The sequence below is a fragment of the Furipterus horrens genome, unplaced genomic scaffold (genome assembly GCF_987537825.1).
Source record: "Furipterus horrens unplaced genomic scaffold, mFurHor1.1.pri manual_scaffold_4, whole genome shotgun sequence".
Lineage (NCBI taxonomy): Eukaryota > Metazoa > Chordata > Mammalia > Chiroptera > Furipteridae > Furipterus > Furipterus horrens.
In genome coordinates, this window is record NW_028327174.1 from 8,591,448 (window position 1) to 8,607,878 (window position 16,431).

General features: G+C 51.4%; 1 protein-coding gene across 1 annotated transcript in view; it reads left to right on the forward strand.

The window, feature by feature from the left end:
* CACNG2 (calcium voltage-gated channel auxiliary subunit gamma 2) overlaps positions 1–16,431 on the forward strand; it is a 110,676-nt gene that overhangs the window by 80,901 nt on the left and 13,344 nt on the right. The window contains exon 2 of the mRNA XM_090272503.1: positions 14,596–14,679. Coding sequence (XP_090128629.1) covers positions 14,596–14,679 — 84 coding nt within the window. The remainder of the gene's footprint in view (positions 1–14,595; positions 14,680–16,431) is intronic.

The window sequence follows — 16,431 nt, forward strand, 5'->3', positions numbered from 1 at the left end:
CTTTATGGTTTGGAGAACTCTGCATTTTCCCCAAAGACAATCAAGTCCTCGGGCACTGACTCCTGTCAGTGAGACTCATGGGAGACCCACATTTCCATTTCTACAAGGGGTTCCTGAGGGAGGGATCTCTCTCATGGTGAGAGGGACAATGCTGAGGAAGCCACCAGCCCTGAAGGAGAGTTGCCTGTCTTCCCACCTGGGTGACCTTTTTTAAACACCTTAAGATACTAAGACTCTCATTCTGATCACTCACTTTTCTAGATATGTCAGGGCCAGCACTCTTGTGATAGTTACAACGATCACAGCAGATAATGTGTGCCGACAACTCACGACGCGCCGTCCTCAGAGCTTTACATAGATGTTAACTTAACCCTCACAAGACCCAGGAAAATAGGTAATACTTTACCCTCATCTTACAGTAAGGAAACTGAGGCCCAAGGCGATTAAGCAACATTCCCAAGGCTACACACCCCGGCCTTCTGACGGCATCTGTCCTGAGTGTCTATCAAAAAGAGCAGCTGATATTTTCACGCTCTCTGGGCCTCCCGCCCCTCGGCGGCAGAATGGGTCACGAGTAGAACTCACAGGGGGATTGGTGCGGTAGGAGAACCAGGTGAGACGTGAGGTGTCAGCACAGAGAGGACTTCTGAGAAACATCAGAGAGCGCCCCACATCCCCCGAGAGAGGACGGAAAATGGACGGTTCAGTCCCTGTCCTCAGTGCACACAGGATGGTATTAGGAAAATGGCACGTAAACTGGTGAACTTTGAAATAACAAGACAGGACAGCCATCCAAGAGCTGTCACAAGGCAGCCGGTGGTTAACTGCGAGATGAATGATTTTGGGGGGAAACGCAGAGTTGAAAGGAGGGAGAGACAGCTCTGAGCTGCAGGGATCAGGGAGGGCTCCTTAAACCCTAGCTTTCAGCGATGAAATTGCCCTCTTCCGCATCCCTAAAAGGCAGCCAGCCACCTCGTGCATGAACCCCTCCCGTGACAGGGAGCTCACTACCTTGGGAGGCAGTTCAGAAAACCACAACACTTGTCCAGGTACCAGTCTGACACCTTACGCTCCTCTTCACAGGCCAGACTAAGGGGAGCTACAAAATTGACGGAGGTGCTCCGTGTACCCACACGTCCCCGAGAACAGGTGCCTCCTTAAATTTGGACCGAAATGCCTCCCCTTGTCTGACTCTGCCCGTAGAATCCCACCCGTGGCTCCTAGTTCCCCTAACCCAGTAAAACGGGCCTTGTTTCAGGTGGAAAAGAGGAGGCAGCTTGGTTTGGCTGGGAGGGAGAGTGTGAGCAAAGGGGAGAGGCAGGGGGATGGGGAGAATGCTCTCTGAGGTCAGCGCAGCTGGGAGAGAGGAGCCAGAGCAGATCAGGTGGGCGGCTCTGGGTCCAACTGGACATAGCTGAGAACGTCTGGGTCTCAAGATGTCTGCTCTTCGTGCTACAGGCAATGGGCGTCTTGGAGACCTCTTCAGTGAAGGAGTTTGTTTGGCTTGGAAACAGGAGTGTGGTTAGGTGGATTCCCAGGCCTATAGATCCTTGTCGCACAGAACGTGTCCATCTGTGCATCAGTGGTGTAGATGCATTTGACCGCTTTGGCCTGGATCTCTGCCATGAAATTGAGTGTGCCTAAGCAGATTTAAAAAGTGAGCCAAACCGGGCCGGGGAAATCAATGGTCAGAAATTTAAGGTGGATTTTGCGAAGCAGGAAAGGCCACTGGCATTTTTTCATTCCATAGAGGAATCTGGGGACCATACTGCAGACCTTCATGCCATGCTGGTAGTAAGAAGTGTTTCTCAGAAGACAGTGACAGAGGGACACATCCCAGCAGCCAGGCCTTACGCCCTTTGTGCATGGAGTAGCAGGAGAGACGCTTTCTCTGCAGACATGTGTATTTTCCCAGCATTTCTTATGTGATGGGCATGGTGTTCATCCAGCATTCTTTGTACATTAGCCTATTTATTTTTACAACAACCTTACTTGCATTTTGCAAAGGAGAAGGTCAGACCTTAGAGAGGGAAAGTGACCTGCCTAAGGTCACACACTAGTGAGTGCCGGAGCAGCAGTTTTGTCCGGGATGGGAAAGTGTATACACGGAGCGACAGTGGTACGTCTGGCACAGACTCATTCACTGAAGGAGGGTTGTGCCAGCCAGCCCGCACCTCTGCGTAGCGTTTTGTCACTTACCAAGTGGGTTTACTAGCTCTCATTTCATCTATTGAATTACACCATCAGAGAAGCAGCACTGGCCCATTTCCCCATTTTACAGATAAATGATCTCAAATGACTGCACATCCATCCACTTCTGTCCACCCACACTGCACCTGCCTGCCAAGCCACCTCCAGCTCTCACCTGGACTATGTCTGTCACAGTGGTCCAGGCACGAGACCCTGATGGCTTTGAGGGGGCTTGTGGCTTCCAGTCTTCCCCGCCGGACTACTCCCCAGTCAGCCACCAGGGCCATCAGCTTAAAGCACAAGTCTGGTCATATTAATCCACTGCTTAACACCCCTCAAGGGCTCCCTGTTGTTCCTAAATTCATATTTTTAACGGCTTATTAGGCCCTAAATAATCAAACCACAGCTACTATCTTTTCCAATTGGTTACACACACACACACACACACACACACACACATCCAGATCAACCATCTGTCTTTCAGACAGACACACACTCTTGGCCTCAGGATCCCATCCTCTCTCTAGTTAAGCCTTGCTCTTCTCCCTAGCACCTCCGGGCCTTCCCTTCATCTGCCAACTTCTACTTATTCTTTGTGGCTCATCTGAGATGGGGCTTCTTCTGGGAAGCCTTCCGGGCAACCCACCTTCACCCAAACTGAGCCATGTAACCTCCCGCCCATCCTTCAGCGTCCTGCACACAGCACAGTGGTCATCTAAAAGCCCACTGTTCAGGGTCAAATCCCAGCTCCTTCATTCACACTGGCAGTGAAATCTTAGATGTAGTCCGTCACCTCTCTGTGCCTCCATTTCCACACCTTTCAAGGGGAGAAGATAATAAAAGGCTTTTGAGGAGGAAATGGAAAGTGCGTAGCCCGGGGCCGGGCCGACGGCTGCTTCTCCGAGGGGCCAGCCATCGCCACCCCTGCCCTTGCTGCTGTTTTCACTCTGGGCCACTGAAGCTCCTTATCTGTCCACGTGTCTCCTAGACCCATAGTTCTCGGGGACAGGGAATCCTGCTTTCTTGATCCCTTCCCTACTGCGGCATCTGGCTCCACCACCCTACCTGGTAGGCACGCAGTGAAGTTGAGGACTAGCTGTGACACCAAATGAGTCAAGATCACACAGTTAATAAACGGCAGGAAGAGGGCTGAGAGGCGCGCTCTCTCGCCGAGTGGCACGGCCATCTCTCCACTCTACCACAAGGCTTCTCAAGATGGATGAAGAGCTGTTGGCAGATGACAGTATTTATTCATTATCTGCCTACTCCTGGGGCTCTGGGGTTGACACAGTCATTTGAACAGTCTATTCTGTTGGGTCTAAATGTATCAGGTTCCCATTCTCCCTGGGCTTGTCTCCATCCGGGAGCTCTCTTGACACAGTGGAGTGTCACCGCCATTCTCTGACTGGTCGGTGAGCTTCTTGATGGCAGGGACTGTGTGTGTGACCCATCTGTGGCCCCCAGCATGGGGTCCAGCAATGGGAAATAGCACCTATCACATACCGAGCCCCTACTAGGTGCTAGGAACTGCACTAAGCCCTCTCAATGTGGTGCTTTATGCAATTCTCACAACCCTGGGGGATAGGTCTTTCTGTCTCCCATTTTACAGACAAGAAAACTGAGGGTCAGAGAAGTTTGGTGGTATAACTGGGATACGACCCCAGGTGACCCACCTCCAGACTCTGAGGCTAACCTCTGACCTTTGCTGCCTCTCTAGTAGCAGGAGTTGAATTAATTGATCTGTATATTGGGAAGGTTTCTTCATGGTCTACTTCATGGAGTATGTTTTAGTTTAGCTCATTATCTGTGCCAAGGGTCCTTAATCTCCTTGGGGACAGGCTTTCAATCACACTGTGTATGAAGCGGGTCTGAGGCTTTCCTGTCCCTGGGGGCCTACTCCAATGCCAGCACTATGGGGGTGGGGGGACACAGCCTTCAAGGCTGTGATGAAGGTGCCTTAAAGTTCAGAACCCAAATTCTTCCAAGTTCTCAGTCTTGGTGCGTTCAGGCCCATATCAATCCACCAACGCATGAACTCACCCCTCCCCGTGATGCCCACAGTCCCCAGTGGGGCCCTAACCACCATCTCCAGGGGGGCCTCCTTCCGAATCTCTAAGTACTGACGATGGACAATTGTCGTTCGCTAATTGTCATTCAGATCTATTACATCCTTCCTGTGTGAGGTCAAACCCATTATCCTACACCCCTTCCCAGCCCCCTTAGTCCAAGGCTGACGTACCCCGTCACATGCTCATTCTCAGCAATGCCCCCACCTACCTCGTTCCACAGGCACGGCCACAGCTGGCACTGAACAGTAGAAATGTTTATCCAGAACAAAGGGGTTGTGAGGAACGTTGAGACACTTTTTAATTAATTAATTCAGCTTTTCTATAGATATTTAATGAGCACCTGCTATATGCCAGCACCGAGGGGTCAATAAATTGCCTCCTTAAAAATATGTTGATATTAAATATATACTAAAAAAAACTATTTTAACATGTATGAGTTTGTTTCTTAGGATTAGGTTCAGCTACCAGATTTCCTTAAACTAAAAAAAATAGGTGGTTTACTTCTCTCTCCATCACATAACTCTAGAGATGAGACAGGCTGGTATGACTCCACGTAGCATGGCCCAGATGCCTTTGTCGGATTCTCCCATCATGCAGCTCTCCACTCTCAAAGTTGCATCATGGTCTGAGGTGGTAACGTCGGACCTCCACAGTCCACGTGCCAAGAGGAAAGAGCTGAGAAGGGCACATCCCACGAAGGACATTTCTCAGAAGTGGCTCCCACCACTTCCACTTACATCCCACTGCTCAGAACTTAGTCACATAGCCACCTCTGGCTTCAAGAGAGGCTGGGAAATAAAGTCTACCCGGTAGGAAGCCACATATCCAGGCAAAACGTGGGAAGACAGAGAGGACAGGGTACTAGGGCAGAGCCAGGAGGCTCTGTCATAGTGACCACCGAGAACAACAATCAAATGACCACCTGTGCATTTGGCGTCTGGCTGAGAAATGGAGCATCCCGATACGTTAGACCCTCTCTGCTACAACCCCCACCCCCACCCCCACGTTGCGTAACACCCTCCTGAATCCCATGTGTATCGTCATCTTGCTTGACTTGGCGGTTTCACCCCAGACTTAAGTATTTCTAAGCATCTATGGTCTAGTCGTACAGGTTTTTAACTTCCTGAAAATGGAGCCATACCACATGCATTTTCCTGCAGCGTGATTTTTTATGTTCAATGTTAGGTCTGTGGGATTCACCTGTGCTGACATAGGTAGCCGTAACCCACTCACGGGCACTGCTGACCCCATCATAGTAACATACTCCAAGGTATTATCATTCTTCTGACAGTAGAAATGCGGGCTGTTCCCAGTGTTTGGTTGTTACAAACATTCTATGTTCATCTCCTTGCGCATACATGCAAGTGTTCCTCTAAGGTAAATTTCTAAGGGAAATTGCTGGGTTGTGGGGTACACACATATTTTGATGTTGTCAAATAGGCTTTTAATAACAGAGGCGCAAAAATCTCCTGGTGCCCTGGGGATCCTAATAGTTGGCGTAATGTTCATCTGCTTAGGAGAATGGAATGGATACTACACTCCCTGCCCACGCACGTGTGCACACACACACCGAATCCATTTATTTGTCCATTTGTTCAATCAATATTTGTCATGGAGCCATTATCACTAACTTCAAGACATGCCATCAATGTAACAATGATTTTTCAGGAGAAAAGAGATACACTGCACTAAATGAACCCATCAATTTTAAGACACGTCCCAACCTTAGAAACATTGGAATTGCATGTGAGCATCTTAGGATCAAGGGACATGCAGTATGCTCAGGGACCTCTCCAGGAGAAAGTCTGCCCTTAAGGAGCGTTCAGACTTGCAGCCATGTGTTCCTACACAACCACGCCAGATCACAGAACACGATCAAAACAGATACAAAGCACTTGAAAGCCTCATGACCCAGCCCAAGCATGGTCCGCCAGGGACCCTGCAGTGCCAGCACTGCCTGCGAGCTGGCGAGAAATGCAGAGTCTCAGGCCCCACCCGCACCCACTGAGTCAGAATCCAGCTTCAGGTGCTACCCAGCTGATTCCCATGCTCATTAAAATCTAGAAGCACCGCATGGGAGCTATGGGAGGGGAAGAGTCTTTCCAGCTAAAGGCAACCAAGAAAGGCCTCCCAAAAGAGGTGTCATTTGAAGGAGAAAGTGAAGGAAGAACAACATTCATTGAACGCCTGCTCTGGGTTAGGAACGGACTAGGGGCCTTCACTTCTGTCATCTCGTTGAGTCCTCAGAATTGCCTCACGGGACAGACATTAATACAGTATCCCTTTTTTACAGCTAAGGAAACTGAGGCACAGACAGGTCACATAACCTGCTCACGGCCACACAGCATATAGCTAGGGGAGCCAGGCTTAGGAACCAGATCTTTCTGAGTCTGAAGTACAATCTCTTCCCCCACATCCCATGGAAGGAACTAAAGACGGGGCGGTGAAGCCAAAACGACAAGAATGAGGACGGGATGCCACTGGGGATTGTATGAGCACCAGCTCGCTGTGAGGTCGGGCCTTCCGGGGAGGTGAGAGGTCAGGGCGAACGGAAAGGGCAGACTCGGGGGAACGGGGAGAGAAGGGCAGCCACAACAGACGTCCTACCCCATTCTGGCCCCACCCAGTGTCTGCACAGGACCTAGCGCGTAGTAGGCATTCAAAACAATCCAATGAATGAACAAATGAACAGCAGGCTAATGAGCGAGCCACAGAGGCTGCTGTTTCTAACCCTCCAGCACAGGCGGGTGCCACAAGGTCCCCTGAATCCCTGCCTTCAGGGAGCGCCCTGCCCGCAAAGCAAGGAGCCAGGCGCAGAAAAGGTCTAAAATGCAGGGAAAGCAGCTCCCACCAAACCCTTCATCTGTTTCACTTAAGGAATTTCCGAGCCAGCCTCCTCCCTGTCCCTCGGCCCCTCCGCCCGCTCCCTCCCAGCTCCCGGGCTGCTTCTCTGACTCCTCTTGAAGAGTGGAAAATAAAACAGTGTCCGTGCAGCCCCTAATGACCAGGTTTATGAAGAGCTTATTGTATCTCAAAGACAGGAGACAGCAGCGGGTGCTGGGAGAGAGCAATGCGCTTTTTACAAAGCTGACGAAGCCTCCTCTTCTGCTCCTTGATACCTGCAAGCTGGCATTTCCAGTCTGAGGTGGTCACTTCCCGCAGGCAGAGCTGCGGCAGCCTTGGGCGCAGCCCTCCGCCTCTCTGCCTGGGCTGGGCCCGAAGTCACTAGGCTCTGGCCCGGCTCTGGGTGGCTGCGGCATCGCTGCCCTTCTGGGGCGGGGGTCAGCAGAGATTTCTGTGGTTGTGGGGCTCCGTGGCGGAATAACCGCTCATAGCTTAAGGTCCGAGAGTCTCCCCTACGCTCTCTCCTCGTCCTCCAAAGCCAGTGCCGGGGGTGGGAGTGGGGGGAGTGGGCAGTTTAAGCTGGGCCACAGGCCGCTGCCGGATGTGGTCCCTGTCCCTCTCCTGCCCTTCCTGCCTGCGCCCTCGCCCACCCTGCACTCTAAATAGAACCAATGTTTTTGAAGATCTCCAGTCCCACTGGGATGCTGAGTTCTCACACCACCGACCCCTCACACGGATGGCCTCCATCCAGCGGTGTGGCCGTGCATGTGTGACAACGGGCTCTCTGGGCAGTGAAGGGGACCTGGAGGTGTGCTGTTTGCCAGTTTCTGTGGTGCAAGTAAATATTCCCACTGTGGCTGACTCCAAGCTTCTAATGGAAGTTAAGGAAAGACACCAACAGTCGGCTTCCGTGAGCTCCAGCATTCTGCTACCTTCAGGCTTCCTGTTACCCCCAACTCTGACCTGGGGAGCTTTCTCTGACCCCTGAGACAGTCCGTTCCTCCCTTGTGCCCAGCACTTTCTGACTTTTCTCTTGCTGATCCCTCTTCCTAGAATCCCTTCTCACCCTTGGTCACTTCCTCAGCACACCGCAACACACACACACACACACACACACACGCACACACCCCACCTGGCTAACTCCTTCTCCACCTTCTGTAGCAGCCCCGCTGCCACTCCTCAGAAGGCCTGTGTCCACACTCACACACTCAGACACCAAGTTATTCACCTACTGTGTGCACCCAGACAGGTCTGCTCGGTCACAATGCATACCCTGCTACACCACAGCATCTGCTTTCTGTCCCCACATAGACTGCAAGGTCTGTGGGGACCGAAAGTATATTTCTTCCTCTGTCTTCAGCAGGCTGCACAGAGCGCAGAGCATACAGTTGGTACTCCATAAATGTCAGCTGAACAACCCTGCTCCTATTAGGCTTATATATCCCTCAGTTACAGTGGGTGAGACATTACATTCCAGGAAATTACATTGTGTTCTGTGCTTTCTGTCTTTCCCCCCAGACTGTGTGTCCCTGAAGGGCAGGGGTCAGGTTAGATTTCCCTCCACCACCCCAGGGACAGACACTTGGCCCTCAGACTCTATTTGCAGAGGAGGGGAGACTGCCTAAGAATGAAGCCAGCTGAGAGAAAAGCCGACACCAGATTTTTGAGCACCTGGATCCATCTCTGCCTGAAACCATACAAGCCCTGGGATTAACGACCACCAATCAAAAGGAAATACAGAACTCTAGGCTGGCATCAGGAAAACAAGAGAACATTACTCCTTTTTTTTGAGAGAGAGAGAGAGAGAGGAAGGGGGGTGCGGGCATCAATTTTTTTGTTGTTCCGCTTATTGATACATTCATTGGTTGATTCTTGTATGTGCCCTGCCCAGGGATCGAACCCACAACCTTGGCATATCAGGACAATGCTTTGACCCACTGAGCACCTGGCCAGGATGAAAGTACACCACTCCTCACAGTCGGTAGTGAGGTCTGTCGATACGGAGGTTCTACCAAATTTAAATTCCGCCAAAGGTGAGGGAGCGATGCTGGTGCCACCTGCCCCTCATGAGCCTCATCACCATATTAGTCAGACTGGGTCCAGGACCACAATGCCCCAAGTGCTCCTGGGGATTTCTTACCCCTCCAGCCACCCTCACAGCCTCGTTGCCACCATCAGCCTCAGAGGCCATTGGGACGCATCCCATTACCCATCCCGTTATGGCCTGGGACCCAGGTTACCTCAGTCACTCCTCACTACTGTTTGTCCCCTAACCCAACACAATCTCCAGCCTCCACCCACCCCCCAAGTCCTTGCCCTGGGCTGTCTGGAATTTTATCCCAATATCAGCAAAATCCCCCATATTCTCAATTTCTCTTCTTGCTCTGAAGGAGCCTGGCTCTCCCCGCTACATTCTCTTACATACATGGGGGCATTTCATGGCCCACACCCCTGGGCCTGGAGGTGACAGGACCCCCTTCGCTCCTCACTGCTGTTTCTGGACCATTCCTCAGTCTCTTCTCCAGACTCCCTGTCTCTGAAAGTCACTCGGCTTTTCTCTACCCGACACCCTAAGCTGCCAGGCACCCCGGGGCACAGCTCATTGTCTGAGGGTCTAGCACGGACCTGCCTCATGCCCCAGCCTCAGCCAGCAGGTACTAAGCCTGCCTTCGTGGTCGGGCTGGCCCGTGGTTACACACTGAAATCCTGCCTCTCACGCAAATCACCCCCAGTAAGTCCCGGGAAGAGAGCCGGGCCAGGGTGGCTCCTGGTGCATTTGACAGGCAGAGGGGGCGGGGGGGCTGGGGCTGAGCCCCCTCTCCTCTCCCTCCACCCCAAGGATGGGTGGGGGGTGAGCTCTGTGCCACAGACCCTGCAGGGCAGCAAACCCTGAGGCCCGGCCCAAGTACTTGTGCTCAAGGGCCCAAGGACAAACCCTTCCTACAGCCCCGAGGGCAGGGCCCGGCTGTCCTCACACCGCGCCCCAGTCTGAGGTTTCCCCTTCCTCTTGCCACCCCCACGTCCCACTCTCCCACTCCCAGCACCATCAACCCCCGCCTCCTGCGTCGCTGTTCCCACAGGAAGTCCTCCGACTGACCCTATGGGGAGAAAATTCAGTACTAACATTCAGTTCTCACTGAGATGAACGGCTCGCACTGTAGCCGAGAAGGGCCGGAAGCATCTGGTGGGGTTCCCTGTGCCGAACCATGAGCCCGACAGGGCCGTCATTGAGCTTGTGAGAGCCTCATCATTGAAAGACCACACCAATAATTTCTAAAAATCAACCAACAATTTCAGACTTATCAGAACAATTTGATGAATCATTTCCACTTCAACTTTTAACTTAGTTAGCAGTTTCATAAAAAACAAACTTTAGTTTTGTCTTGTGTATTAATTTGGGTGACCTTCCCAGTTGCTAAAGACCTTGAATGTCATTCCTACCTCCTTGCAACCTGAGCTGCCCCAGTTCATGGGTTTACACTTGACCCTGAGATTCCCAATAACCACATTCCACAATCTCAAGCTTTTGCATCCACTCCTGGACTCCTGTGCCCGACCCATTCAGCTCATTCCTGTGAGCGCCCGACCCTAACAATTCTCTGACCCCTGCCCTCGGCTTCTCGCTCACTGACGCACCATCATTTCACTGGCTCTTCCCCCAGCTTGGGGTCCGTTGGCTTTCACAGCCACTCCCTCGTCTTCCTGCTCTAACCTCACAGACCCCCATCCTGGTCAAAGGCGACCCTCCAGCTCCATAAACTGCAGTGATGCACTAAATGTGCCCTGAGAAAAAAGCACAGACTCTCACGAGAGACCCTGGAGCCACCAACATGCATACTTCATGTCTCAGGCCTGGTCCATTCTCTCTCCCACTGTCATGGAAAAAAATTGGACTCCGCTCCTTTTTCTCGAATATCCAAGCCTGCCTCCCATTCCTCATTCTCAGCTGATGGTCCTGCTTCCCATTTCATCAAGAAAATAGAAAAAGCAGAAGAGCAGTATCACAAGCTCCCACCATGTCTACCCACAGGTGTCCCCTGCCCTCCTGGCGCAGTGAACGAACGTACCACCCTCCACCCCATCAAAGGTCACTCTTGCACTTGTGTCCTGGACATCATACCCCCTTGCATTGCTCCTTCATTGTTCCCTCCTTTCTCTGGGTCAATTTTCCCTCTACTGGAACATTCCACCAGCATCACTCATGCCTTAATGTCTCCCCCGCCAACACGGAATAGCCAGCAGGGTGGTAGATACCCCACTAGCATAACGCAGGGGGGCAGAGGGAGGTAGAAGGAAGGAGACAACCAAGGATGTGGTGGGGGCTCCAAAAGCCAGACAAGCATGTGCAAAGGTCCTGTGGTAGGAAGGAAGGCCCAGATGGCATGTGCACAGAGAGGAGGTTGGTGGGAAGTGAGGTCAGGCAGAGTTGGGGTCAGGCCCTCTTAAAGATGTTGAACTTTTCCCTAAGAGCACTGGGAAGCTGTTGAGTATGTTAAGGTGGAGGTGGCTTAATCAGATGGACATTTTCAAAGGATCACTATGAAAACTCTGCAGAGAGGGATAAGAGTGGTACAAAATGACCAGTGGGGAAGCTACTGCAGTCTTCCAGGGAGGCAAGGACAGCGGCCTGGTGGTGGGTGATGCTGTCAATGGAGAGAAATGAACGGGTTTGAGGGGAACCAAGAAGCGAGCACAGCAGGATGTCGTGATGGATGGGACCGCAGGGAGCGGGAGGAGATGTTGGTGACGATGACTGGGCTCGGCCTCGCACAGAGAAGCTGTGGAGGGGCATTCGCTGAGCTGGCTGTTGTCTCCAGAAGACTGGCCTTGAGAGAAAGAGCATGAGTTCAGGTGTGGGCCTGCGGAGGGCACGGTGCCTTCAAGATATCTACCATGGAGACCTGCCTTGGGGTGGCGAACACACAGTGCAGTATACAGACGATGTGTTAGAGAACTGTACAGCTGAAGCCTATCTGATTTTACTAACCCGTGTGTGTTACCTCAATAAATTTAATTAAAAAAAGAAAAAGATATCTACCATGAGATGTCAAAGAGGCAGCTGAATATCCAGGCACAGACCTCACAGAGAGGCCCAGGCAGCTGATCACTTTGCACAGCCTCTCAACAAGCACCCATCCGCCCTTCTGTGCCAGGCCCCGCGCTGGGGGCCAGCGGTCAGTCCAGGGGTGGCTGCAGCGCAGGCTCACGCGGGGGCCAGCCAGGCTGCGCGGAGAGCAGGTGCGGGCGTGCAGCACCCAGAAGACAGATGTGGAGGCCCCACCTGTGAGCCCTGGGTTTGGGGTTGAGCATGGTCCCCGACTTGATAGGAGATCTGGGGCAGGTCAGGACCGCTCTCCGCACCCCACTTCCTGCTGGCTTCTTCATAAAGATGCCTGGCACAGAGTTGGCACTGACAGAATACCTGTCGGGTTGGGTTGAGAGAAAATGGAAGTGCCCTGCAAAGTGCTTTCAAATGCACTGATCTGTAATTTTAACAACAGGGAGGGTATTGTGTCCTCTTAGCAGCCGGTATGAAGACACTTCTCAGGAGAGAGGGCTGTGTGTTCGGAAAAGGGGTGAAGCTGCTAGGGGGAGGTGACAGCCTCCTGTTAATGGACCAAGTGGCAGCGAGGGCAGGGGGGAGATGTGCTCGGGATGCCAGAGAAGTGGGGAGACAACAAGGTCAGGGGGAGCAGAGAGCAAGAAGAGGGACTGCCCAGAACACCCAGAGAAGAGACCTGCCCTGTGGGAGCATTTTGGGTAAAACGCTGAGCTCCTGGGACCCTACAAACTGCTGTGGAGTTACCTAGAGCCCCAATACGCTCTGGGGAATTATTTTTCTTATAGAAGTTGGGAAAGGAGGTGAATTTGGTACAGACAGTAAATGGGAGGCAGTGGGGTGGCGGTCGACCATCTTTTCTGTAACATGTAGCCTATAATAATAGCTAGAAATACCTAAAATAGTTCTCTTCATGTAAGTATACCTGTGTCCTGTATATGCAGGTGTATATAACATAGGTTATATTATATACATATAATATACATATACCTATTATAATATACATATTATATATAATATATAATATAATATTATATAATATATAATACAGGTTTGTATTATAATGCTTTAAAGTTTTTAAGTAACTTCTATAGTACATAATAAAACCTTCTTTATGGGCCATGTAGCTCAGAATGCTACAGGAAAATAAATGCTAACATGTGCTGAGGACAGTATTAATTAGGTTATGTTAGCTACTGTCACAGAAAAATCCCAAATGTCCGTGGCTGAATATAGTCAAAGTCCATTTCCCTCTCGCTGCAATGCCCTAAAGCACGTTCACTAATGTGCCAGGCCTGTTCTGAGCACTTTATATATGTCAACTCATTTAATCTCCGTGGCAATCTGCAAAAGTAGAATTCCTATGACCTCCACTTTCAGGTGAGGAAACGGAGGCATCTCAGTGAGGCCGTGTGTGCAGCTCCCAAACCTGCCCGTCACCCCCTGCACCGTATCGCCCAGCACGGGTCCGATTATGCATTCGCTCAGGGAGCATCAGCCAACATTTGTTGTGGCCATGCTGGTGCTGGGGACACAAAATTCCTGCTGTCACGAAGCAGACAGGGCTCTAAATTCTGTTCTGCGCATCTGCTTTTACAGACATTGCATTGCATACCATAGCTTGCTCACATACTTAGTGACCGTGGTGGGGGTCTGCTGTGGCATTGGGCGGGGGTTTTCACCTCAGCCAGTTCTCACCTTCTCACTGAGCAAAGACTTAAGACTCAAAAGCCCTGATTCCATCATTTCCTGGCACAAGTACTTATTCAGTCACTCAGCCTCCCTGAGCCTCAGTCTCTTCACCTGTAAAATGGAGATAATACCCCCTCACAGGCCGATGGCAGAGCCAGAATGAGTCTAGTCCAAGAGCCTGGCAGAGGGCCCAGCCCCGGTGAGGGCTCATCATCCCCCCCCCCCCCAGCCCCCCGGACTTTGGAGCTGTAGGGGGCCGCTGCCGTGAATCCCATGCCGCTGCAGGTGGGATGCTGCTTTGCAAGCTTGTCTGAAGTGCTGTGGGAATGCTTGTCAGCACCAGTCTGGGGTCTGCCTTCTTTGGAAAGCACTCTGCTTTCTCCCATGCAAATTGCAGAGTGACTCCCAGCTGAGCCAAGGCTCAGAGATGGCCACACACAGCCGGTTCATGTTTCATCAGCCTCCGGCCTGGCCTAGGCTTGGTGGCAGTCCCCCAGCTCAGAAGCCTCTGGGCAGGAGAGAAAGGTTGGGCTTTGAAGTCTCTCTGCAGCACTGCTGGGGAGGCGGCTTGTTTTGATTCGCCAGAAGGATGTGCAAACAGACAAAGCAGGACCTTCCGTGAAGGGTGAGGGAGGGGGCCTGAGCCGGCTTCAGAAGAGTGAGGAGCCAGGAAGGGGTCAGTGGGCACTGAACCCCAGAAACTATGATGTCTCACATATCCTTTCTCCCCTTGTTTTCCAGGGAACTTCAAAGGTCTCTGCAAGCAAATTGATCACTTCCCAGAGGATGCAGATTATGAAGCTGACACAGCAGAATACTTCCTCCGTGAGTGCATGCAATTTCTCATCTCCTTCCTGGTAACAGTCCTGCCCTCCAACCTTCAGTTCGGAGGCCAAACCCCAGGACTAGCTAGAGATCCCTGTCTCAGCAGAGGGGAAGCAAAAGCTTCACCTCTCTCCTTTCCTCCTGTCCAGGGGGCCAAACCTTCTTGCATGCGGTGCCCTCTGCCTGCAGTACCTTTCCCTCCTTTCTTTGTCTGGCAAACTCCTACTCATCCTCAAGGTCTCAGCTGCAACACCACCTCTTCCAGGAAGTCCTCCGTGCCCCTGAACAGATTCCCAGAGCACAGCACTTTTATCACACTGTGGGATCCTTGTCTCCCTCATAGTCCTACCAACAGTGCCAGGCCAGGGGCTCTTCCTATCTTGTTTGTATTGTATTTTCAGTTCAGCACCCTCAGTAAATATTTCTTAAATAACTGAATGAAGAAACTCATCAGGCAGTGCCAGACTAGGACTTCTACTAAAACAATAAATGAGATCTTTTTTCTTCCCCCAGAAGTCAAGTCAAAGATAAATCCTGATGTAATAGCTGTGATCTTAAACCCACTTGAGACATATATATTATCAAGAGAAAGCATTTGGGTCCCAAAGAAAATTTCTCAAGAATTGGCAAAAAATAACAAGATGAATTGTTCCCTGAGAAAAGGATTTCCAAGAGAGGGGCTGAGGGTCCTTGACACCTGGGACAGCAAAGCCGCCCCCAGGCTCTGCTGGAAGCTCTCAGGCCCCCTCTTCTGGAGATCTGCCCTCCTGCTGGTAGCATCATCCCCCACCCCCGCCTGCTACTCGCCCCCCCCCACACACACACACAGCAGAGTGGTTAGCATTACCCTCAGATCACTTCTATGAAAAATGTAGGAGGCATTTTATTATATGGATCACCTGTCTCTTTCAATAATAACTCTTCACATCAAACCTAATTTCAGGTCAGCCTGAAAGCCTGTGGAACATGAGGTCAGCCAGGCAGCTGGGAAGAGAAAGGAAGGAAACGTGAAGTAATTTATAGATTTCTTTTTAAAGGGGGGAAAATATCTTACAAGGCTCATCTTCTTTTTTTTTTTTTTTTTTTTTAATGAATTCCTGCAGGACGCTGCTCTTAAATGGAATTCCTAAAGGGCCGTTTGGTTGTGTTCCCTGTTACCGTGTCTGGGGCTCCCGAAGGAGTCTGGCGATAGTGTGAAGGCAGATTGAGGACCTTCTGTATGCTAGACCCTGTGCTCAGGGCTGAGATTGACATGAATGAATGAGACACAGTCTGTGGCCCTCAGGAGACCACGCGGAGCAGAGCCCGGTGGGGAGGACCCTCAGAGAAATGGCAGGCCTGGCGGACCCGCCCAGCAGAGGTGCAGCCTGTGCATGGAGGCTGCAGGGGGAGCAGGGCTGAGTCCCACCAGAGCCACGCTGGTGGAGCCCAGCCACGGTTTAGTGCTTTATCAGCCACATGCCAAGTGCTTGCGGCAGAGACGGTCTTATTCTTTGCTATGGCTAGAAAAGCTCCTGGAGTACAGCAGATGCTCAATCGATGCTGTTTGTTAAATGAAGAAAATATATAGGCTTCTTCAGTGACTGTTCCCACCTATTTTATGCTTCCATGTTCTTATTCTTAAAGAGAGAAGAGCTTAGAGTGTTTCGTTCATTTTTGGGATCTCTGGACAAGACTTGAACATATATTAGCAGTGCAGGAGGATCCAAGGGTCTAAGCTGACTTAATCCAACAATACATTTTAGCATCTAT